Source organism: Urocampus carinirostris, chromosome 13 (genome assembly GCF_059441175.1).
Source record: "Urocampus carinirostris isolate Australia breed hairy pipefish chromosome 13, RoL_Ucar_1.0, whole genome shotgun sequence".
NCBI lineage: Eukaryota > Metazoa > Chordata > Actinopteri > Syngnathiformes > Syngnathidae > Urocampus > Urocampus carinirostris.
In genome coordinates this window covers 32,869,679-32,896,611 of record NC_142361.1, presented here as the reverse complement: position 1 = coordinate 32,896,611, position 26,933 = coordinate 32,869,679, and the positions used below count along the sequence as shown (strand labels likewise).

The 26,933-nt window shown below is 39.4% G+C and overlaps 1 protein-coding gene across 3 annotated transcripts in view; it reads right to left on the bottom strand.

Moving 5' to 3' along the window:
* The window catches only part of ltbp1 (latent transforming growth factor beta binding protein 1), a 155,293-nt gene that overhangs the window by 2,784 nt on the left and 125,576 nt on the right, over nt 1–26,933 (bottom strand). For all 3 annotated transcript variants that reach the window (XM_088351050.1, XM_088351052.1, XM_088351051.1), the window contains 7 exons: nt 24,231–24,392; nt 17,928–18,017; nt 17,672–17,800; nt 14,134–14,274; nt 12,801–12,977; nt 10,139–10,291; nt 4,077–4,226 (listed from right to left, as the gene is read on the bottom strand). In XM_088351050.1, coding sequence (XP_088207176.1) covers nt 4,077–4,226; nt 10,139–10,291; nt 12,801–12,977; nt 14,134–14,274; nt 17,672–17,800; nt 17,928–18,017; nt 24,231–24,392 — 1,002 coding nt within the window. The remainder of the gene's footprint in view (nt 1–4,076; nt 4,227–10,138; nt 10,292–12,800; nt 12,978–14,133; nt 14,275–17,671; nt 17,801–17,927; nt 18,018–24,230; nt 24,393–26,933) is intronic.

The window sequence follows — 26,933 nt, the reverse complement described above, 5'->3', positions numbered from 1 at the left end:
GTCTTAATTTTTTTCAAAAGCTGACCATGCGCCTTATAATACAGTGCGCCTTATATATGGCTCAATATTAAGTCGCAAAATCTCGCAACTAAGGCAAGCAGCCGCCGACTCGATTTTCCCCTGAACGTGGAGTAGTCCGCGGTGTATGCTGGGATTTATATACCGGCGTTTCATTGGCTAACCGATGTGTCAATCATCATTTGAATCGATCGCTATTGGCTAAAGTTATTCGGAGCCTCGGATAGGCTAGAGGGCCAAAACAAACCCTGCAATTGGCCGAAAAAGATGTGTCAATCATCCGTTAAATCGATCGCTATTGCTGAAGTTATTCGGAGCCTCGGATTGGCTAGAGGGCCAAAACAAACCCTGCAATTGGCCGAAAAAGATGTGTCAATCATCCGTTAAATCGATCGCTGTTGGCTGAAGTGATTCGGAGCCTCGGATTGGCTAGAGGACCAAAACAAACTCTGCAATTGGCCGAAAAAGATGTGTCAATCATCCGTTAAATCGATCGCTATTGGCTGAAGTTATTCGGAGCCTCGGATACGCTAGAGGGCCAAAACAAACCCTGCAATTGGCCGAAAAAGATGTGTCAATCATCCGTTAAATCGATCGCTATTGCTGAAGTTATTCGGAGCCTCGGATAGGCTAGAGGGCCAAAACAAACTCTGCAATTGGCCGAAAAAGATGTGTCAATCATCCGTCATATCGATCGCTATTGGCTGAAGTTATTCGGAGCCTCGGATTGGCTAGAGGGCCAAAACAAACTCTGCAATTGGCCGAAAAAGATGTGTCAATCATCCGTCATATCGATCGCTATTGGCTGAAGTTATTCGGAGCCTCGGATTGGCTAGAGGGCCAAAACAAACTCTGCAATTGGCCGAAAAAGATGTGTCAATCATCCGTTAAATCGATCGCTGTTGGCTGAAGTTATTCGGAGCCTCGGATTGGCTAGAGGGCCAAAACAAACTCTGCAATTGGCCGAAAAAGATGTGTCAATCATCCGTTAAATCGATCGCTGTTGGCTGAAGTGATTCGGAGCCTCGGATTGGCTAGAGGACCAAAACAAACTCTGCAATTGGCCGAAAAAGATGTGTCAATCATCCGTTAAATCGATCGCTGTTGGCTGAAGTGATTCGGAGCCTCGGATTGGCTACAGGGCCAAAACAAACTCTGCAATTGGCCGAAAAAGATGTGTCAATCATCCGTTAAATCGATCGCTGTTGGCTGAAGTTATTCGGAGCCTCGGATTGGCTAGAGGGCCAAAACAAACTCTGCAATTGGCCGAAAAAGATGTGTCAATCATCCGTCAAATCGATCGCTATTGGCTGAAGTTATTCGGAGCCTCGGATTGGCTAGAGGGCCAAAACAAACTCTGCAATTGGCCGAAAAACATGTGTCAATCATCCGTTAAATCGATCGCTATTGGCTGAAGTTATTCGGAGCCTCGGATTGGCTAGAGGGCCAAAACAAACTCTGCAATTGGCCGAAAAAGATGTGTCAATCATCCGTTAAATCGATCGCTGTTGGCTGAAGTGATTCGGAGCCTCGGATTGGCTAGAGGACCAAAACAAACTCTGCAATTGGCCGAAAAAGATGTGTCAATCATCCGTTAAATCGATCGCTATTGGCTGAAGTTATTCGGAGCCTCGGATACGCTAGAGGGCCAAAACAAACCCTGCAATTGGCCGAAAAAGATGTGTCAATCATCCGTTAAATCGATCGCTATTGCTGAAGTTATTCGGAGCCTCGGATAGGCTAGAGGGCCAAAACAAACTCTGCAATTGGCCGAAAAAGATGTGTCAATCATCCGTTAAATCGATCGCTATTGGCTGAAGTTATTCGGAGCCTCGGATTGGCTAGAGGGCCAAAACAAACTCTGCAATTGGCCGAAAAAGATGTGTCAATCATCCGTCATATCGATCGCTATTGGCTGAAGTTATTCGGAGCCTCGGATTGGCTAGAGGGCCAAAACAAACTCTGCAATTGGCCGAAAAAGATGTGTCAATCATCCGTTAAATCGATCGCTGTTGGCTGAAGTTATTCGGAGCCTCGGATTGGCTAGAGGGCCAAAACAAACTCTGCAATTGGCCGAAAAAGATGTGTCAATCATCCGTTAAATCGATCGCTGTTGGCTGAAGTGATTCGGAGCCTCGGATTGGCTAGAGGACCAAAACAAACTCTGCAATTGGCCGAAAAAGATGTGTCAATCATCCGTTAAATCGATCGCTGTTGGCTGAAGTGATTCGGAGCCTCGGATTGGCTAGAGGGCCAAAACAAACCCTGCAATTGGCCGAAAAAGATGTGTCAATCATCCGTCAAATCGATCGCTATTGGCTGAAGTTATTCGGAGCCTCGGATAGGCTAGAGGGCCAAAACAAACTCTGCAATTGGCCGAAAAAGATGTGTCAATCATCCGTTAAATCGATCGCTGTTGGCTGAAGTTATTCGGAGCCTCGGATTGGCTAGAGGGCCAAAACAAACTCTGCAATTGGCCGAAAAAGATGTGTCAATCATCCGTTAAATCGATCGCTGTTGGCTGAAGTGATTCGGAGCCTCGGATTGGCTAGAGGACCAAAACAAACTCTGCAATTGGCCGAAAAAGATGTGTCAATCATCCGTTAAATCGATCGCTGTTGGCTGAAGTGATTCGGAGCCTCGGATTGGCTAGAGGGCCAAAACAAACTCTGCAATTGGCCGAAAAAGATGTGTCAATCATCCGTTAAATCGATCGCTGTTGGCTGAAGTTATTCGGAGCCTCGGATTGGCTAGAGGGCCAAAACAAACTCTGCAATTGGCCGAAAAAGATGTGTCAATCATCCGTCAAATCGATCGCTATTGGCTGAAGTTATTCGGAGCCTCGGATTGGCTAGAGGGCCAAAACAAACTCTGCAATTGGCCGAAAAACATGTGTCAATCATCCGTTAAATCGATCGCTATTGGCTGAAGTTATTCGGAGCCTCGGATTGGCTAGAGGGCCAAAACAAACTCTGCAATTGGCCGAAAAAGATGTGTCAATCATCCGTCATATCGATCGCTATTGGCTGAAGTTATTTGGAGCCTCGGAATGGCTAGAGGGCCAAAACAAACTCTGCAATTGGCCGAAAAAGATGTGTCAATCATCCGTTAAATCGATCGCTATTGGCTGAAGTTATTCGGAGCCTCGGATTGGCTAGAGGGCCAAAACAAACTCTGCAATTGGCCGAAAAAGATGTGTCAATCATCCGTTAAATCGATCGCTATTGGCTGAAGTTATTCGGAGCCTCGGATAGGCTAGATGGCCAAAACAGACCCTGCAATTGGCCGAAAAAGATGACTGAATAGCAAGCTTGCTAAACTACGCCATAAAGAAACATGTTTTACCATTCTGTATTTGTAAATATTCTACTCTCCTGGATTTACTTCACTCACGGTTGTAAGAAGACCATGATTGCGTATCATTACGTGAGAACTTAGGTGAGCTATGCGGCTTTATATTTTCCCGGTATCTTGTTTTAGAACGATCTTGATGTCGCTGTGATGAGTTGAGTGAATTCAACTCAATTCCAAGTGTTTATTGTCATATGCACAGTAAAGTTGCGAGCGAAAAAGAAAATAGAAACTAAGGAATGGTTGGCATTTCTTGAATCCCAAGACTTTAACCTTCCGAATGATATTTTAAACGATGCATTTGAGTGACATCGTACGGACACCGCATCCGCACGTGTCTACGACACGCATTTGCTTCTTTGCAAGCTATTATTATTATTATTTAGGAATGTTAAGGGGGTAATCAGTTGGACTGAACCATCTGACTGTTTTGTCCACGTTCCCATTGTAGCGCCTTATAATCCGGTGCGCCTTATCTATCTATGGAAGATATAGGACCAAAAACTATTTTTTGGGGGTGCGCCCTATAACCCGGTGCGCCCTATAGTGTGGAAAATACGGTAATTGAAATTTACCAATGAAATACATACAGATTTTATAAAAAAAACAAAAAAACATGTACTATTCCCTCATATTTTGCAGGGTTAAGAATTTGGGATTACCTTTATTCAGATTTTTTTTTAGTGATGAGTGTGCTCAAGGCTTACCGACGCAGGCCATGCGGGACGCGTCCAACGTGTAACCGTCGGAGCACTCGCAAGTGAAGCCCTCGTGGACTCGAACGCAGCGCCCGTTTTCGCAGCCGTTCAAGATCCCGCACTCGTCCGCTCGCAAGCCCTCGAATGCTTTGAATGGATCTGTGGGCAAAAAGGAAGAAGATGAGGAGGTAGATGATGAAAATGAAGACGACGATTGAGCAAGGAGTAATTAAAATGCATTTAAGGTGCTGTACGGAATTTGGAACTTTTTTACTCGCTGTCGCCATCTCCTGGCTTGTATCATGATTGCAGTCAGCTCGTTCATGATGCGCGTGCAAGTACGTGCATTTCCTAGATGCAATCGACTAAACTCTCTGTTCATCTTTTTTATGGTTTAAACCTTTCAGCACTTCCCATTCCTCTTACCTAATGTGTTCCTCTCCGAACGACTTAGCGAACTAAGAAAAAAGCAGATGGGCGCGGTGTGAAAAGAAGCATAATGGCTCTTTTTAATCAGTTTGACATTGTTAACATATACTTAATAAAGAAAATAGTCAATTTTTTTAAGGACATTTCAAATGGTGCACTCCACCTTAGAGCTAAATGTATTTGGTGAAAGTAATTTCATTAGGTGATCATATATTTTTATTCCTTCTTAAATTCAGGGAAATTAGTCCTATTATATCTTTATATCAGGGGTGTGAAACTCATTTTAACTTGGGAACCACACGATAGAACAATTATTCTCTCAGGGGCCGGAATATTAGATTAGAGAGAGAGAAAAAGAGAGAGAAAGAAATAAGAGAAAGAGAGGGAGAGAAATGGAGAGACGTAGGACAAAGCAAGAGAGAAGGGAAAAAAGAGAGGGAGAGTGTCAAAAGAGAAAAGAAAGAACGTGAGAAACAAAAGAGATAAAAAGAGAAATAGTGAGAGAGGGGGAAAGACAGAGAAAAAGAAAGAAATCCAAAGAGAAATAGAAAGAGAGAAAGAGAGACGGAGAGAAAACAGAAAGGGAGAAAGAGAGAAGGGTAAAGCTAGAGAGAGAGAAATAGAGAAAGGGGAGAGAAAAGGAAAAAAAGGAAGAGAGAGCAAAAGAAGGAAAGAAGACACAGAGAGAGAAAGAGACAAGGAGGAAAAAGGAAAGGAAAAAGAGAGACACAGAGAGTGAGAGAGAGAAAGAGAGTGAGAGAAAAAGGGAGGAAAACATAGAGAGAGATAAAGCAGGAAAGATAGAGAATGTGAGAAACAAAAGAGATAAAAAGAGAAATAGTGAGAGAGGGGGGTAAGAAAGAGAGAGAAAGAAAGAAATACAAAGAGAAATAAAAAAAGAGAAAGAGAGAGGGAGAGAAAAGAGAAAGAGAGAAGGGTAAAGCAAGAGCAATAGAAAGAGAGTAAAGGAAAAAAGGAAGAAAGAGCAAAAGAAGGTAGGAAGACACCAAGAGAGAAAGAGACAAGGAGAAACAAAGAAAGGAGGAAAAGAGAGACACTGAGAGTGAGAGACAGAGAGTGAGGGGAAAAAGGAGGAAAAGAGAGAGAGAGAGAGAGAGAGAGAGAGAGAGCAGGAAAGAGAGAGAATGTGAGAAACAAAAGAGATAAAAAGTGAAATAGTGAGAGAGGGGGAAAGAAAGAGAGAGAAAGAAAGGAATCCAAAGAGAAATAGAAAAATCTATCCATCTATCAAGTTCACCCTGGTCATATCCCTCGAGAGGGGTGACCGACAGCAAGACAAACACATACAAAAAAAAAGAAAAGAAAAATGCCTAAACACCCAAACAAGTTAAGAACCTCGGCACCCAAGTAAGTCATGCTTTCGTCCCTCCAGATGAAATGCGACACAAGAAAGCAGCTATTCAACAGCAGGGCCTGACAGCTTTCACTGGTTTACCCCTGCCGCATCATAGAACGCGTCCAAACATCCCACTATCCTTTCACAACACCTCTCCACTCCTTTCTATCACCAACAAGAGCTCTAGCTTCCACTACATTTAGACCTCTTTCCTGCAGTGCATTCATAACACCATCCATTCAAAATAGAGGACTGTCTTGAATATTGTGATTACAGGTTACAGCCTCCAAGTACCGTAAATTCCGGACTATAAGCCGCTACTTTTTTCCCAAACTTTTAACCCTGCGGCTTATTCAGTGATGAGGCTAATTTATGCAATTTTTCTAATGGCCGCCAGCGGCGCTCGAGTACAAAATGTAAGATTTAGACCGGTGGAATATATGCGCCGAGGAAGACTGCAACTTCTTGGCTTGTGCATGAATTCAATTAGCGTAAACATACCCTCATCATGCAAATTTAAAAAAGAAAGGCACATCAAAAAATCCACCATCACCAACGGGTTCCGAAAAGCCGGTCTGCTGCGTGACGGAGAGGAGGGCACAGAATCAGGAGTGGATTAGAGTTCAAGCGACAGTGACAGCGCGAGTCCGGCTGCGGGAGCGTGGGACGACGTCTATACGACAAAGTTTCTTTCCGACACTGAGGAAGACGAATTTGATGGCTTCAGTTCTAAGGAGGAAGATGAGGACGGTTTACCGTGATTTTTACAAGTACGGTATGTTTTTTTAACAGACAGTTTACTGTGTTGCGAGCGTGTTGCTAGCGTGTTGCTGCCATTAACTGCCCTGTCACAGGCACCGTTTGGGATGAAAGTTATATTATTAAAGCTTTGAAAACTCTCTCGGTGTACCGTCTTTCTTTGTAAATATGTGTAACCCATGTATAATATGTATTTGCAACTCTATATTTTTGTAATGTATTTATTTGTATTTATTTTGGACACTTATTCTGATATGTTTTGCACGGGCGAGTTAAAAAGAAGGGGCGTAACAAACGCGGGGTGACGGGAAGTGGGGACCGGTATAGGTGAGTGTTTGTGGACACGGCGGACAATAGTGGATATATATTTTTCCCACCCTTACCTTTGGAAATATACACTTTTTTCCTTGGATTACTTTCAACGGGACCCGGACTCTGCAGGTCTGCATCAAACCTTAAGTACCGATATCATTTTCCGTTCATTTTGCGGACTGTGATTTTTGGACTGTGTACTTTACTGAAGGACATTCAGTTTCAATCGCGGGACTTAAAGTCGGGTTTGGGTTCATTTTGTGTTTGTGTTACATTTTTTAATGTGGGCGAATGCGGCTTATATACGGTGCGGCTTGTGTAAGTACAAAATCGGTTTTCCTCTTAAAATGTAGTGGGTGCGGCTTATAATCAGGTGCGCTCTATAGTCCGGAATTTACGGTATAATGTTTCATAATAGTTTCATACTTTGAGATTGAATATTTGAGTTTTTGCCATGATTAACAATAGAGGGCTTGCAATATTTTAGTTGATTTGTATTAAATCCTAAATGTATGAAGTTCATGCTTTTTAGAAAAATAAAGAACTCCATCATAATATTCTTATTTTCTGAGACAGCCCTGTACACATAAAACTAACTTTTATAACCTTGACAGAAAAAGACTGAGAAGTAGACAAAGCATGCACAGCCACTCTTTTTTTTTTTTGAAGGACAATTCTTCTGAGGATGGCGTCTGGGAATTCAGCCAATGTTGCTTAAAAGAACTTTTTGTGCACCGGACCAATACTGACAAATGACTCCTGATTATTATTGATTTCTGCATTTAGACAGGGTTGGGTAGGGTTACTTTAACTGGATTACTTTCAATGACTTTTGGATGACTCCAATACCAAATATGCTAATAAAAGACAAAATCAACTAAATATGAATGCAATGATGACTCACAACACGTGGTAAGCTTTCTCTCCTGGCTTTGATCTCTTTGATCTCCGGCAAAACGAACATAAAATGCAGGGTTGGGTAGGGTTACTTTAACTGGATTACTTTCAATGACTTTTGGATGACTCCAATACCAAACATGCTAATAAAAGACAAAAGAAACTAAACATGAATGAAATGATGACTCACAACACGTGGTAAGCTTTCTCTCCTGGCTTTGATCTCTTTGATCTCCGGCAAAACGAACATTAAATGAAGGGTTGGGTAGGGTTACTTTAACTGGATTACTTTCAATGACTTTTGGATGACTCCAATACCAAACATGCTAATAAAAGACAAAAGAAACTAAACATGAATGAAATGATGACTCACAACACGTGGTAAGCTTTCTCTCCTGGCTTTGATCTCTTTGATCTCCGGCAAAACGAACATTAAATGCAGGGTTGGGTAGGGTTACTTTAACTGGATTACTTTCAATGACTTTTGGATTACTCCAATACCAAATATGCTAATAAAGGACAAAGAAACTAAATATGAATGAAATAATGACTCACAACACGTGTTAGGCTTTCTCTCCTGGCTTTGATCTCTTAGATCTCTGGCAAAACGAACATAAAATGCGACAGAAACAAAATGAAAAGAAATCCATAGATGGATGGATGGTTGGATGCATTAAAAAAAAAAGTGCACAATTATATTCAGGGTTGGGTAGGGTTACTTTAACTGGATTACTTTCAATTTCTTTTGGATTACTCCAATACCAAATATGCTAGTAAAAGACAAAATAAACTAAATATGAATAAAATGACTCACAACACGTGGTGAGCTTTCTCTCCTGGCTTTGATCTCTTTGATCTCCGGCAAAACTAACACAAAATGCGACCAGGGTTGGGTAGGGTTACTTAACTGGATTACTTTCAATGACTTTTGGATGACTCCAATACCAAATATGCTAATAAAAGACAAAGAAACTAAATTTGAATGAAATGATGACTCACAACACGTGGTAAGCTTTCTCTCCTGGCTTTGATCTCTTTGATCTCCGGCAAAACTAACAAAATGCGACCAGGGTTGGGTAGGGTTACTTTAACTGGATTACTTTCAATTACTTTTGGATTACTCCAATAGCAAATATGCTAATAAAAGACAAAAGAAAATAAACATGAATAAAATGATGACTCACAACACGTGGTAAGCTTTCTCTCCTGGCTTTGATCTCTTTGATCTCCGGCAAAACTAACACAAAATGCGACCAGGGTTGGGTAGGGTTACTTTAACTGGATTACTTTCAATGACTTTTGGATGACTCCAATACCAAACATGCTAATAAAAGACAAAAGAAACTAAATATGAATAAAATGATGACTCACAACACGTGGTAAGCTTTCTCTCCTGGCTTTGATCTCTTTGATCTCCGGCAAAACTAACACAAAATGCGACCAGGGTTTGGCTAGGGTTACTTTAACTGGATTACTTTCAATTACTTTTGGATTACTCCAATAGCAAATATGCTAATAAAAGACAAAAGAAAATAAACATGAATAAAATGATGACTCACAACACGTGGTAAGCTTTCTCTCCTGGCTTTGATCTCTTTGATCTCCGGCAAAACTAACACAAAATGCGACCAGGGTTGGGTAGGGTTACTTTAACTGGATTACTTTCAATGACTTTTGGATGACTCCAATAGCAAATATGCTAATAAAAGACAAAAGAAAATAAACATGAATAAAATGATGACTCACAACACGTGGTAAGCTTTCTCTCCTGGCTTTGATCTCTTTGATCTCCGGCAAAACTAACACAAAATGCGACCAGGGTTGGGTAGGGTTACTTTAACTGGATTACTTTCAATGACTTTTGGATGACTCCAATACCAAATATGCTAATAAAGGACAAAGAAACTAAATATGAATGAAATGATGACTCACAACACGTGGTAAGCTTTCTCTCCTGGCTTTGATCTCTTAGATCTCTGTCAAAACGAACATAAAATGCGACAGAAACAAAATTGAGTCATTTTATTCATATTTAGATTTATTTTGTCTTTTTTTTAGCATATTTGGTATTGGCGTCATCCAAAAGTAATTGAAAGTAATCCAGTTAAAATAACCCTACCCAACCCTGCCTTTAGATTAATGATATGCGACAGTGACTGCTCAATTTTCGATCTGAGATTCTGTTGGAACAAAAAACGAAACGCAAGAAAGCTTACACTAGATGGCAGTAAAGCACTGAGGAAATACGTTTGGCCAAAGGCAGAAGTGTCAAATCTTGTTTTTCTGTTCTGAAGAGAAGAAAGACTATAAAACTTACATTCTTCATTGTCATAAAATGGCAAATCCGGATGCTCCTCAGGTGATGGGGAATAGTCAGGGCTCACTTCATATTCATGGACTGGGCCGGCGACGAGGGCATCGCGGCCATAAGGATGCCGCCCGGCAAGGTTGCACATGGAGGCATAATCACCTAAGAAGAAAAGAAAAAAAACATGAAAGAAGCAAATAAATTAGTGCTGGAACTAAAAAAAACACCTCTGTGTTGGGTAAAGGTCTTAAATCGCGAATCACAGGATGAATTCAGCTGACTACTGGTGCGAGATCTCTTTCCCCAGAGAACGCCAACTTGGGGGGGAGTGGTAAGACTGTGCACACCTGCATCCAATCTCCCCTACTTGGCTCTAATCATCCCTGGCCTTTCTATTACCTTTACCCAACACCCTCTGTTGCCAGGTCATTGCAATTGTTATGGTCACAGTAATCTATTTTGTTTTTTTGTTTCTTGTTTGGACATTTTGTTGATTTGTTATTTCATACTTGGGTTAACACAAGATCTTAAAACAATAATCTGAAGAGTCTAATTTCGGTTTTTTACTCAACCGAACATTACTACCAATAAAAATATCCTTCATGGCATACGACAGCATACTTAAAACTACTACAGATTCACTGTATAATACGGAACCTCCATCCATCCTTTATCTGCACTGCTTATCCTCAGTAGGGCCGCGGGGGTGCTGGAGCCCATCTCAGCTATCTCTGGGCAGTGGGCAGGGCACACAGGGACAGACGATTTGCTCGCTCATTCACACCTAGGGACAATTTGGACCAGCCAATTCACCTGAAATGCATGTTTTTGGGAATGTGGGAGCAAACTGGAGTGCCCGGAGGAAACCCACACAAGCATGGGGAGAACATGCAAACTCCACACTGGAAGGTTCAATCTCATGACCTCAGAACTGTGCTGCACACATGCTAACCACTGCGATTTAGACATCTAGACATATATCTATATATCTAGACATCTATCTGTCTTTCTAGACATCTATCTATCCATCTAGACATCTATCTATCTATCTAGACATCTATCTATCTATCTAGACATCTATCTATTTATCTAGACATCTATCTGTCTGTCTGTCTGTCTGTCTGTCCATCTATCCATCTCTCCATCTATCTATCCATCCATCCATCCATACATCGATCTATCTATTTAGATATCTATTTATCTTTCTAGACATCTAGACATCTATCTATATAGCTAGACATCTATCTATCTATCTATTTATCTAGACATCTATTTATCCGTCTGTCTGTCTGTCTATCCATCCATCTATCCATACATCGATCTATCTATTTAGACATCTAGACATCTATCTATCCTTCTAGACATCTATCTATATAGCTAGACATCTATCTATCTATTTATCTAGACATCTATTTATCCGTCTGTCAGTCCGTCTATCCATCCATCTATCCATACATCCATCCATACATCTATCTTTCTAGACATCTATCTAGACATCTATCTATCTATCTATCTATCTCTTTGTCTCTCTCTCTGTCTGTCTGTCTGTCTATCCGTCCATCTATCCATACATTGATCTATCTATTTAGACATCTATCTATCTTTCTAGACATCTATATATCTTTCTAGACATCTATCTATCTTTCTAGACATCCCTCCCTCCCTCCCTCCCTCCCTCCCTCTCTCTGTCTGTCTGTCTGTCTGTCTGTCTGTCTGTCTGTCTGTCTGTCTGTCTATCTGTCTGTCTGTCTGTCTATCCATCCATCTATCTATACATCCATCCATACATCGATCTATCTATTTAGACATCTATCTATCTTTCTAGACATCTAGACATCTATCTAGACATCTATCTATCTAGACATCTATCTATCTAGACGTCTGTCTGTCTGTCTGTCTGTCTATCCATCCATATATCTATACATCCATCCATACATCGATTTATCTATTTAGACATCTAGACATCTATCTATCTTTCTAGACATCTAGACATCTATCTAGACATCTATCTATCTAGACATCTATCTATCTAGACGTCTGTCTGTCTGTCTGTCTGTCTGTCTATCCATCCATATATCTATACATCCATCCATACATCGATCTATCTATTTAGACATCTAGACATCTATCTATCTTTCTAGACATCGAGACATCTATATAGACATCTATCTATCTAGACATCTATCTATCTAGACGTCTGTCTGTCTGTCTGTCTATCCATCCATATATCTATACATCCATCCATACATCGATCTATCTATTTAGACATCTAGACATCTATCTATCTTTCTAGACATCTAGACATCTAGACATCTATCTAGACATCTATCTATCTAGACATCTATCTATCTAGACGTCTGTCTGTCTGTCTGTCTGTCTGTCTGTCTGTCTGTCTGTCTGTCTGTCTATCCATCCATATATCTATACATCCATCCATACATCGATCTATCTATTTAGACATCTAGACATCTATCTATCTTTCTAGACATCTATCTAGACATCTATCTATCTAGACGTCCGTCTGTCTGTCTGTCTGTCTGTCTGTCTGTCTGTCCGTCTATCTAATAGTGTCCCAAATACATAAACACTAAACCATTCGCAGCAACAGATCATGTGGCGTATCAAACCTAGTTTGAGGTAAATAGGCGCAATGATGTAGTGTTTCTCGTACCGGTGTTTTTGGGTGGACATAAAGCACAGTCCATTCCCCAGGCCTCTCCGAAGAGACAGCAGCACTCTGTGAAGGTTGTCTTCCTGTCCTGACCCAGCGGCAGAGTGCATGTCATGGAATCAGTCACCTTTTGCCAGCAGATACCTTGGAAGTCCATCTGCCCCATCTCGTGTTGGTCTAGGAACGGGGAAAAACAAACAAATTTAAGTCCATGCACACAGTTCCAAAATTATATATATACAGTACAGACGCTACCATACTTACGAACAAGATACGTTCATAAGTTGAAATTGTTTGTAAGTTGCTTCAGTGCTATATTTTGTATGTTTAAGGCTTGTAGAAGTACCGTATTTTCCGCACTATAAGGCGCACCTAAAAGCCGCACCTAAAAGCCTTTATTTTTTTCAAAAGCTGACCATGCGCCTTATAATACAGTGCGCCTTATATATGGATCAATATTAAGTTGCAAAGTCTTGCAACTAATTCAAGCAGCCGCCGACTCGATTTTCCCCCGAAGGCGAAGTAGTCCGCGGTGTATGCTGGGATTTATATACCGGCGTTTCATTTCCTAACCAATGTGTCAATCATCATTTGAATCAGTCGCTATTGGCTAAAGTTATTTGGAGGTAAAGGGGGAGGATCCTTTTTATCATTTACAGGCTGGCATTGGCTTAAACGGCAAAACAAAGCCTGCAATTGGCCGAAAAAGATGAGTGTGAATCACACGTTGGGTTGCACTACGGCATATAGAAAACTATCTGGATTAACTACACTCACGGTTGTAAGAAGACCATGGTTACGTATCATTATTGAAGGTGATGGCTGCAAGAGAACTTAGGTGAGCTATGCGGCTTTATATTTTCCCGGTATCCTGTTTTAGAACGATCTTGATGTTTCTGTGATGAGTCTATTTTTAAACTAAATTCAATTCAAAGTGTTTATTGTCGTATGCACAGTAAAGAACCCCGTTTCCCTGCACAATCAAATTCTTACTTTGCTGTCCACACAGTTGCCAGCAAAAAATAAAATGGAAACCAAGAAATGTTTGTTTGGTGACATCGTACAGACACTGTTTCTGTACATGTCTGAGACACGTATTTGCTTCTTTGCAAGCTTTCGGAATGTTAAGGGGGTAATAAGTTGGACTGAACTATCTGACTGTTTTGTCGACGTTCCCATTGTAGCGCCTTATAATCCGGTGCGCCTTATGTATGGAAAATATAGGACCAAAAACTATTTTTTGGGGGTGCGCCCTATAACCCGGTGCGCCTTATAGTGCGGAAAATACAATATATTGATACTTGATTAAATCTAGAAGAAAAAAAAATCTTACCAGCGACATCAGGAACGAAGATGCAGGTGTTACTGTTAGGATCCAGCATCATGGGATGATTACAGAAACAAATGTACGAGCCTTCCGTGTTCAAACACTCGGCTCCAGCGCATACAGATTCATCGAGGCATTCGTCAATGTCTGACAAAAAAGAATCAAACCTTTGATTATTTGGTGATATATCTGAAGTAACTTCAAGACTGGAAAAATATTGTGAACACACGCTAAAATTTAAGCTAGGGAAAATAGGTTCTCTGGTATGGAAGTTTAGTGAGTACATTGAATTTTGTGTGCTCTATGTAGTTTCCCCTCAACATTTATATATCTACTTTTATTTACTAAAGCTATTAATGAAATAACGTCTGAAATAACGACTTGTTCAAGAAAAAAAAAAACCCGAAAGATTTTTATTCCAATTTTGAAATATTCGTTCAGTTTGGAAATTTCGATATTTCGGTTCATTTGGCAATTTGCATAGTCGGCAGCCAATCAGAAGCCTGCATCATAACTTCGTGCTTCCGGACTTTTCTGAGCCTTATAAGGTCGTGCATTTGCAAATCATTTTCCAAAGTAGACACACAGAGAACACAAGAAACATGGATAAGTGGTTAGGAATCAAGCCAAAACCTCAGACCCAGAAGAAGATTCAAAAGAAGCTAACAAAATTGATGACGCTACAAAACGTAAACGCACATTAAAAGCATCGTGGAAAGAGGAGTTCACGTGGCTTGTAGCAGACGACGCAACGCAAACATTGCATGAATGAAGAGGAGTAAATACAGGTACATACTGATGGTACATACATGCAAGGAATGTTATAAGTAGATTTATAATAAACTTAGTTTTAAAGTGTTGTTCTGTTCCATATTCTGATGATCAATCCTTAATACTTTGCAACAATGGCTTTTTTTTGCGATGAGTCGTCTTATTGTGTTTCAAGTTGTGAAAAATGGGGCAGTCAACTTTTCAGAGTTGTCCGCTAACTTTTTGTCATGAGTTTCAGACACTGGTATCTATAAGAACAAGTGACATATTTTTCTTAGCAAGGCATATGTGACATTAAATATCAAAGCACTTAGATATTTTTTTAAATCAAAAACACGCCCTGGTGGCTCTTTTTTTTCTTCTGTCAACAAGCAAGTCAACTCCAATCGAGCGTCCGCGATCAATTATCCCCGATTGCATATCTTTTTGCCATTCTCTCTACTAAAAAAAGTGAACTCCACTCTTCTGGCCCCCATCCATTATCTCCATTCATTATATTGCTCCAAGCAGGAAACGTCAAAGCACACTTTTGTCCAAAAGGCATTCTCGTCTGCCCCATTTGAAATGAAATGCCCGGTTAAGGCCATCATCCATTATCTCTGGTCGACTATTGCTGAAATCAGGACCTGGCAAAGCGCTTTTTTTTCCCGGTTCGGGCCGCTAATGCGTACCATTATTAACCTTCTAAAATGAACTGCACTGATTTGGCCATAATCCATTATCCCTGGTCAGCTATTTCTGAGAACAGGGCCTAGAGAGCCAATTTGCGTCATGTGCTTCAGCTCTTTTCTCCTGTTCTTTTCATCATCTATTATTTCTGGTAGACTATTGTTGAAATCAAGACCTGGCGAAGCCCCATTTTTTCCAGTTTGGACCGCTGATGCGTACCATTATTACCCTTCTTAAATTAACTGCACTGATTTGGCCATAATCCATTATCCCTGGTCGGCTATTGCTGAGAACAGGGCCAAGAGAGCAAATTTGTGTCATGTGCTGCAGCTCTTTTCCCCTGTTCTTTCCCTCATCTATTATCTCTGGTCGATTATTGCTGAAATCAGGACCTGGCGAAGCCCCATTTTTTCCGGTTCGGGCCACTGATGCGTACCATTATTATCCTTCTTAAATGAACTGCACTGATTTGGCCATAATCCATTTTCCCTAGTCGGCTATTGCTGAGAACCTAGAGAGCAAATTTGTGTCATGTGCTACAGCTCTTTTCTCCTGTTCTTTCCATCATCTATTATCTCTGGTCGACTATTGCTGAAATCAGGACCTGGCAAAGCGCTTTTTTTCCCGGTTTGGGCTGCTGATGCGTACCATTATTACCCTTCTTAAATGAACTGCACTAATTTGACCATAATCCGTTATCCCTGGTCGGCTATTGCTGAGAACAGGGCCAAGAGAGCAAATTTGTGTTATGTGCTGCAGCTATTTTCTCCTGTTCTTTCCATCATCTATTATCTCTGGTCGACTATTACTGAAATCAGGACCTGGCAAAGCGCTTTTTTTCCCGGTTTGGGCTGCTGATGCGTACCATTATTACCCTTCTTAAATGAACTGCACTAATTTGACCATAATCCATTATCCCTGGTCGGCTATTGCTGAGAACAGGGCCAAGAGAGCAAATTTGTGTTATGTGCTGCAGCTATTTTCTCCTGTTCTTTCCATCATCTATTATCTCTGGTCGACTATTGCTGAAATCAGGACCTGGCAAAGCGCTTTTTTTCCCGGTTTGGGCTGCTGATGCGTACCATTATTACCCTTCTTAAATGAACTGCACTAATTTGACCATAATCCATTATCCCTGGTCGGCTATTGCTGAGAACAGGGCCAAGAGAGCAAATTTGTGTTATGTGCTGCAGCTATTTTCTCCTGTTCTTTCCATCATCTATTATCTCTGGTCGACTATTGCTGAAATCAAGACCTGGCGATGCGCTATTTTTTCCGGTTCGGGCCGCTGATGCGTACCATTCTTACCCTTCTTAAATGAACTGCACTGATTTGACCATAATCCATTATCCCTGGTCGGCTATTGCTGAGAACAGGGCCAAGACAGCAAATTTGTGTCATGTGCTGCAGCTCTTTTCTCCTGTTATTTCCACATAAATTGAACAGCATTCGTGCGGCTGCAATTCGTTATTCCCGGTTGACCATCGGTAGGAGTGGGGGTCTGCAAATTGCATGTTAAAAATGGGAGGAAATTGCGCTTTTTTTGCGGATTTTCGCACATCACGCAGGTTCTGGTCCCCATTAGTTGCAATAAACAAGGGATTAAAGTGTTGATCGACTGATAATTTCAAGCTCTAGTCTCATCTCATCTCATTAGCTGCACCGCTTATCCTCAGTAGGGTCGCGGGGGTGCTGGAGCCCATCCCAGCAATCATCGGGCAGTGGGCAGGGGACACCCTGAACTGGTTGCCAGCCAATCGCAGGGCACACAGGGACAGACAACTCGCTCATTTACACCTAGGGACAATTTGGACCGGCCAATTCACCTGAAATGTATGTTTTTGGAATGTGGGAGGAAACCGGAGTGCCCGGAGGAAACCCACGCAAGCACGGGGAGAACATACAAACTCCGCACAGTAAGGCCGGGAGCTGGATTTGAACCCACGCACTCTCTCTGACACAAAAAATATAGCAGGCAGTCAAAAATCAAGAGTGGTTATTAGCATCAGTATCGGTCTCCAGAAGAAGGATTTTATAGGATATCGGTAGGAAGAAACAGATATCGGTTATCCCTACTAATAACAGCTGAAAAGTGTGTGCGGACCTCTGCATTCCAGTTTGACCGGGTCGTAGTCTTGTCCCGTCTTGCAGTAACACTCATAACCGCCTTCAGTGTCCTGACAGAAGCCTCCTTTACACACCTCCTGGCCAAACAGGGTGCACTCATCTGCATCTGGAAAAAGCACTTGGATTAGTACTGCACAAATATACCAGATTTTATAATAGTATTGGTAACAATAATATTTGTGTGTATTGTTTTGGTTCTGTGTCAAGATCCAAGAATGGTCTCGCGGACTTACTTTTATAGCTCGCCGCTGTAGAGACTTCATAAAGCAAATCTTTACTTGGAATGAATCCTTTTCCAGATGGACACATCTGGCTAAACTGGTCTGAAATGAGGCAGACATTTGGAGATTAAGAAATTCATACCTGTCAAGGTCCAGGGCTCCATGCCCTTACAAACTGTCGTATTTTCCCTTACAAAATACAAAAAAATCTTACACCATATTTTTTGTTTATTGATGTAGTTTAACATGTTATATTGTACATGTGTTTCATTATATCATCTCATCTCATCTGCTACACCGCTTATCCTCAGTAGGGTCGCGGGGGGGCTGGAGCCCATCCCAGCAATCATCGGGCAGTGGGCAGGGGACACCCTGAACTGGTTGCCAGCCAATCGCAGGGCACACGGGGACAGACAACTCACTCGCTCATTTACACCAAGGGCCAATTTAGACCGGCCAATTCACCTGAAATGCATGTTTTTGGAATGTGGGAGGAAACCGGAGTGCCCGGAGGAAACCCACGCAAGCACGGGGAGAACATGCAAACTCCGCACAGGAAGTCTGGAGCTGGATTTGAACCCACGCAGGAGGTTCCCAAGACATGAACTGTGCCGCACATGCGCTAACCACTGCGCCGCCGTGCTGCCATATTTTCGTTCACCGTAGAAGGAAAGAATACATGCAAATAGAATTAAGTAGAATTTTCTTATTCAAATTATGAATTCATTTTCTGCATTCAATTATTGTTGGTAATATACTGATTAAAGGGATAACCACAAACCTGTCTTTTTTTCATTTTCGCCTTTTATACTTCCTTTTTTTCTTAACTTCTTTGTACAAAATAATAATTCGTAATATAATGCATCAAAGCAAGTGAGCCGTTTGAGAGCCGGCTCTCTTTAATGAGCTGAGCCGAAAAAGCCAGTTCTCGAAAAAGAGACGGACTTCCTTTCACTACACAACTCGAACTCGTTTGACTTGATTGATTTGCCGTTTCGTGATAGTCGGTGTAAATTTGTATAATTGACAAATTTGCGTTTTTCCGTACAGATTTTCTAGTACGTCTATCATGTCTTGCACGGTTGTCATGGCGCCCAGCTGGCCCCGCCCCTTGACACCGGCTGAGACGCATTAGACTGATTTCTCTTGGAGTACTTAAGCACGCTCCTTTGTACTGTGCGTTGCTGGAACGTTCGTTAAACCTGGTTAAACTCGTAGATAAGGGGTGCTCACACTTTTCCATTTTTGAGTTACTTACAAAATGAGCTAGTGAAAATGATCCATCCAACATAAAAAATGCAAAACTTTAAATTATTTTTGGAAATTTGGTGCTCAATATCACATGTAAGAATGCTTGGAATGATTTGTGGTTCTTTTCCAAATTGTTTTGGAGAGATAATCGTAGAGAAGGTCACTCGAGTGTGCTATCGGAATGGCATGGTGTCAATAGTGAGCCATTTATTTATGTTCTTGAAGCTAAGTGCCAATCCCTTTGTCTTTTTTTTGCACCGACGATTGCGTTTAATCACTTCTGGAATTCTTTTCCATTTGCTGTCATGATTACTGATGCGAGGCACCCGAGCCTGCTCCTTTGGCTCCAACTGCCTCGGACACCGATTGGCTCCCTGTCACTTTTTAAACCCCCGTCTTTCTGACACCGGTGGTCAGTCCGTCTTCGAACCTAAGCTACGCTAGGCGAGCCTTAACTGCAGAAATACTATAAAAATACCACAAAAGTTCTACAAATATACTACATTCTATTACAGAAATACTACCAGATTTCAACTAGAGTAATACAACAAAGATACTATGGATATACTACATTCTATTACAGAAAGAATACAATAATACAACTGCAGAAATACTATAAAAATACCACAAAAGTTCTACAAATATACTACATTCTATTACAGAAATACTACCAAATTTCAACTAGAGTAATACAACAAAGATACTATGGATATACTACATTCTATTACAGAAAGAATACAATAATACAACTGCAGAAATACTATTAAAATACCACAAACATTCTACAAATATACTACATTCTATAACAGAAATACTCAAAAATACAACTGAAGTAATACAACAAGGATGCTACCGATATACTACATTCTATTACAGAAATACTACAATAACACAACTGCAGAAATACTATAAAAATACCACAAACATTCTTCAAATATACTACATTCTATTACAGATATACTCAAAAATACAACTGAAGTAATACAACAAAGAAACTACAGATATACTACATTCTATTACAGAAAGAATACAAAATTTCAACTAGAGTAATACAAGAAAGACACTACAGATATACCACATCCTATTACAGAAATACTACAATAATACAACTGCAGAAATACTATAGAAAATTCCTCAAAAATTACATTCTATTACAGAAACACTACACAATTTCAACTAGAGTAATACAACAAAGATACTACAGATATACCACATTCTAATACAGAAATACTACAATAATACAACTGCAGATTACTCTAGTTGAAATTTTGTAGTGTTTCTGTAATAGAATGTAGTATATCTGTAGTATCTTTGTTGTATTACTTCAGTTGTATTTTTGTAGTATTTCTGTAATAGAATGTAGTATATCCGTAGTATCTTTGTTGTATTACTCTAGTTGAAATTTTGTAGTATTTCTGTGAAAGAATGTAGTATATTTGTACAACTTTTGCGGTATTTTTATAGTATTTCTGCAGTTTTATTTCTGTAGTATTTCTGTAATGGAACGTAGTATATCTGTAGTATCTTTGTTGTATTACTCTAGTTGAAATTTTGTAGTGTTTCTGTAATGGAACGTAGTATATCTGTAGTATCTTTGTTGTATTACTCTAGTTGAATTTTTGTAGTATTTCTGTAATAGAATGTAGTGTATTTGTAGAATGTTTATGGTATTTTTTATAGTATTTATGCAGTTGTATTATTGTAGTATTTCTGTAATAGAATGTAGTATATCCGTAGTATCTATGTTGTATTACTCTAGTTGAAATTTTGTAGTATTTCTGTGATAGAATGTAGTATATTTGTAGAACTTTTGCGGTATTTTTATAGTATTTCTGCTTTTGTATTTCTGTAGTATTTCTGTAATAGAATGTAGTATATCTAGTATCTTTGTTGTATTACTCTAGTTGAAATGTTGTAGTATTTCTGTGATAGAATGTAGTATATTTGTAGAACGTTTGTGGTATTCTTTATAGTATTTCTGCAGTTGTATTATTGTAGTATTTCTGTAATAGAATGTAGTATATCCGTAGTATCTTTGTTGTATTACTGTAGTTGAAATTTTGTAGTATTTGTGTAATAGAATGTAGTATATTTGTAGAACGTTTGTGGTATTTTTATAGTATTTCTGCAGTTGTATTTCTGTAATAGAATGTAGTATATCTATAGTATCTTTGTTGTATTACTCTAGTTGAAATTTTGTAGTGTTTCTGTCATAGATATACTTTTGTGGTATTTTTATAGTATTTCTGCAGTTTTATTTCTGTAGTATTTCTGTAATGGAATGTAGTATATCCGTAGTATCTTTGTTGTATTACTGTAGTTGAAATTTTGTAGTATTTGTGTAATAGAATGTAGTATATTTGTAGAACGTTTGTGGTATTTTTATAGTATTTCTGCAGTTGTATTTCTGTAATAGAATGTAGTATATCTATAGTATCTTTGTTGTATTACTCTAAATGAAATTTTGTAGTGTTTCTGTCATAGATATACTTTTGTGGTATTTTTATAGTATTTCTGCAGTTTTATTTCTGTAGTATTTCTGTAATGGAATGTAGTATATCCGTAGTATCTTTGTTGTATTACTGTAGTTGAAATTTTGTAGTATTTGTGTAATAGAATGTAGTATATTTGTAGAACGTTTGTGGTATTTTTATAGTATTTCTGCAGTTGTATTTCTGTAATAGAATGTAGTATATCTATAGTATCTTTGTTGTATTACTCTAGTTGAAATTTTGTAGTGTTTCTGTCATAGATATACTTTTGTGGTATTTTTATAGTATTTCTGCAGTTTTATTTCTGGAGTATTTCTGTAATGGAATGTAGTATATATGTAGTATATTTGAAAGGGGCGGCAGTAGCTCAGGAGGTAGAGCGCTCGTCTTGGGATGAAGGGATCCCAGTTCGAATCCCGGCTCGTCCGTGTTACATGTCGAAGTGTCCTTGGGTAAGACACTGAACCCCTAATACCCCCAATAAGCAGGCGCTATAGAAATGCAGATCATTTAATTTCATTTAATACTTTTTGTGGTATTTTCTATAGTATTTCTGCAGTTGTATTATTGTAGTATTTCTGTAATAGAATGTGGTATATCTGTAGTATCTTTGTTATATTACTCTAGTTGAAATTGTGTAGTGTTTCTGTAATAGAATGTACTTTTTGTGGTATTTTCTGTAGTATTTCTGCAGTTGTATTATTGTAGTATTTCTGTAATAGAATGTAGTATATCTGTAGTATCTTTGTTGTATTACTCTAGTTGAAATTGTGTCATGTTTCTGTAAAAGAATGTAGTATATCCGTAGTATCTTTGTTGTATTACTCTAGTTGTATTTTTGTAATATTTCTGTAATAGAATGTAATATATTTGTAGAGTTTTTGTGATATTTTTCATATTATTTCTGCAGTTGTATTTCTGTAGTATTTCTGTGATAGAATGTAGTATATCTGTAGTATCTTTGTTGTATTACTCTAGTTGTAATTTTGGGGTATTACTATAGTTGTATTTTTGTGGAATTTTATAGTATTTTCATAGTATTACTATACCTTTTTTGTAGCATTACTCTCGTTGTATTTTTCGTGGTATTTTCGTAGTATTTTTGTTGTATTTCTACAGTAGTATTTATATCTTATTTTTACCATGGCATCATTTTTGTATCATACGTGTAGTATTTTAGTAGTATTACTGTAGAAGGATATTGTAAAGCACACTGGGAGGTCTTCAGTGACTAGAAATGCAGACCATAGGCGCCTTGCATGGCTCACTCCCGATTGGTGTGTGAGTGTGTGTGTGAATGGGTAAGTGTGAAGCACATTGTAAAGCGCTTTGGGAGGTCTTCATTGGCTTGAAAAGCGCTATATAAAGCAGACCATTTACCATTTTTTTTAAATGTTCTAAAATAAAGTGTCATTGCACTTCCACAACAATAGGTGTCAGTAGCAGTGTTCCCTCTAAGCTGTGAGTTTTTAAAGTTTTTCGAGAACCGGCTTCTTCGGCTCGGCTCACTAAAAAGCAACCGGCTCTTTCGGGTCTTAAACGGCTCTTCAGGTTGTTTTTGCTTCTTTATTATGTAAAATTATGCACAAAATGACTTAAAGGAAGGGGGGAATAGAACAAAAAAGAAAAAAATACCTAAATGAAAAAGTAGTGAAATGCTGAGAAAAAAAAGAAAAAGGAAGAGAAAAAAGAAGGAATAAAATTCAGAAAAAAAGCCAGAAAAAAAGAAAAGAAAGAAACAAGAGGAAAAAATAAATAGAGAACAAAAAGAAAAAAGTAACAGCTAGGAAAAAACAAACAAAATGAGACTTTTTTTTAAAAAGGATTAAAAAAAATTAGAAAAAACAGGGAAAACGAAGACATTTTGTGTTGCATTCAAATAATTTCCAATTATACCAAGTGAATCTTGTTGCCAACATTGTACTTCCACTAAAAAATGTGATTAAATACAGTTCTGTATCATGCAACCGACTAAACAAGCCCCCAAAAATGTGAGTATTATGCGACAAAAGATACCAGGAAAAAAAAGAAATGGAAATCTTGTGAAAGAATTGTTGTAAAAACAAATGACGTTTGTAGGCCGCACAACCTTTGCAATAGTACATGAGTCAATTCATTCAGAAGTGAAAAATAATTTTGCATTGCCACAAATTCAGCAAAATGTAACATGATGTCCAGTTTTGGACATGTTTGATAATGACTTAGTTGCCACACTTGGGATTGCCGTTGCTCACTGCTGTTTCAAGCGTTGCTCACCGACTTTGTGTGAACACTCAGACCCGTAAGGAAAATTAGAGAACATTGCTCAGTAGTGCTCTCAATAACAAGGTAGAAAAACCTGGATCATTACAACTGACGATGTCACTGCCCCCTACTGTCCTGGATGACTAGATATACTTTGTAGTAGAGAAAAAAAGAGAACTCAAAATAATAATAACTAAATAGGCGATCCCCAACAATAATCCATTATTCTAACCTTCTACAATTTCAACACAATTGTTTTTCAGTTTCCATCATGTATTTTAAATGAAGCAAGCATTTAAAAGAAACAAATCCAGTCCAGAAAACGTACCCGTGCCGTTAACAGGACAGGGATAGACTTCACAATTGTCCCCCCAGCCGGCTCCTAAGGTGCAGCAGCACTCTTGCAGGGTGACGTGGCTGGTCAGCACACTCTCACACAAGTTCTCATCGTTGAGATTGAAGTAGCACTCTTTATGCTCGACTGCTGACACTGAAAAGACGGAAATAAACGTTAAAATAAAGATGGATGCCACTCAACTTGTAAATGGTAAACGGTCTGCATTTCTATAGCGCTTTTCAAGTCAATGAAGACCTCCCAAAGCGCTTTACAATGTGCTTCACACTTACCCATTCACACACACACTCACACACCAATAGGGAGTCAGCCTCCAAACTTTTTGAGGATAATCAAGATGCTAAATGGTAAATGGTCTGCATTTCTATAGCGCTTTTCAAGTCATTGAAGACCTCCCAAAGCGCTTCACAATGTGCTTCACACTTACCCATTCACACACACACTCACACACCAATGGGGAGTCAGCCTCCAAACGTTTTGAGGATAATCAAGATGCTAAATGGTAAATGGTCTGCATTTCTATAGCGCTTTTCAAGTCATTGAAGACCTCCCAAAGCGCTTCACAATGTACTTCACACTTACCCATTCACACACACACTCACACACCAATGGGGAGTCAGCCTCTAAACATTTTGAGGATAATCAAGATGCTAAAAGGTAAATGGTCTGCATTTCTATAGCGCTTTTCAAGTCAATGAAGACCTCCCAAAGCGCTTTACAATGTGCTTCACACTTACCCATTCACACACACACTCACACACCAATAGGGAGTCAGCCTCCAAACTTTTTGAGGATAATCAAGATGCTAAATGGTAAACGGTCTGCATTTCTATAGCGCTTTTCAAGTCAATGAAGACCTCCCAAAGCGCTTTACAATGTGCTTCACACTTATCTATTCACACACACACACAAATAGCGGCCATGCAGCCATACAAGGCGCCGACCTGCTTATTGGGGGCATTAGGGATTCAGTGTCTTGCCCAAGGACACTTCGACATTTAACACGGAGGAGCCGAGAATCGAACCTGCGATCTCTTGATCCCAAGACGAGCGCTCTACCTCCTGAGCTAATGCCGCCCTAATTTTTCTTTTTTTGTACAGTTTTGTGTGTTTTCAGCTATTTTTTCTTAGTCCTTTGTTTCTTGTCAGATTTTGGCAGTGTCTTGTTTAATTTGTGTCTATATTTTGGTCAATTTTTCTTTCTTGGGGTAAGTTTTGTGTATTTTTTTGTAATTTCTTGTCATATTTTGGTCATTCTCTTGTCATATTTTGGTAATTCTTTATTCAATGTTTCTTAGGTTAGTTTTGTGCTGTTTTGGTCGTTACAAATATTGGTTATTTCCTGGGCAATTTTTGATTGTTTTTTAATCCGTTTTGAAACCCTGAAAAGACCAAAATGTTGATTATTGGTCCATGTAAATGCCGTGACTTGCTCTCAAAATCTGCTCTGGATATTGACAAATGTAATATCACCCAGAGTGACTCAGTCAAAAATTTAGGTGTCATATTTGACCCCGATCTGTCCTTTCAAAAACAGGTTTAGAATATTACTAGAACAGCTTTCTTCCATTTTTGTAACATTGCTAAAATTCGCCCTATGCTGTCTCAGTCGGATGCGGAGATTATAATTCACGCGTCTCGATGACTGTAATGCACTACTCTCCGGTCTCCCGAAGTCCAAAATCAAGAGCCTTTAGCTTGTACAAAATGTTGCAGCGAGGCTTTTCACTTAGATAAGAAAGTTTGATCACATTGCCATGATTTTAGCTAACCTGCATTGGCTCCCTGTTAGCCTAAGATGTGATTTCAAGGTTCTCTTAAGATTATACAAAATAATACATGGACTTGCTCCCTTATATCTTTCAGATTTAATTTTATTTAATTTCCCCCTATGTTCCGGTCCGGAGCCTTCGCTCTGAAAATGTAGTGATGCCAAGAGCCAAGAAGAAATCCCCAGGTTCGGGAGCATTCTGCATTCGGGCCCCAGTGCTGTGGAATGCTCTTCCCCTTGAGATCCGATCTGCAACCTCAGTGGAAATGTTTAAATCTAAGCTTAAAACACACTTCTATTCTATAGCATATGAATAACTTATATTTTATGTTGACAATATCTGTGTATTATTTGCCCTCATGTAGGTTTTAGATCAGGGGATGGTGTCATAATAGTCTGTGGTTTGCAATAATCTGTGGTCTGTGCAGCCGTTTGAGACTCCTTGTGATTAAGGGCATCACAAATATACATGACTTGACTTTCCTCATGCTAAAGTTTTTGAGTTTTCCCTTTCCCTCATGTTGGTTTTGGATCAGGGGATGGTGTCATAATAGTCTGTGGTTTGCAATAATATGTAGTCTGTGCAGCCCTTTGAGACTCTTTGTGATTAAGCGCTATACAAAGAAATATAATTTCACTTGACTTGACTTTCCTCATGCTAAAGTTTTTGAGTTTTCCCTTTCCCTCATGTTGGTTTTGGATCAGGGGATGGTGTCATAATAGTCTGTGGTTTGCAATAATATGTAGTCTGTGCAGCCCTTTGAGACTCTTTGTGATTAAGCGCTATACAAAGAAATATAATTTCACTTGACTTGACTTTCCTCATGCTAAAGTTTTTGAGTTTTCCCTTTCCCTCATGTTGGTTTTGGATCAGGGGATGGTGTCATAATAGTCTGTGGTTTGCA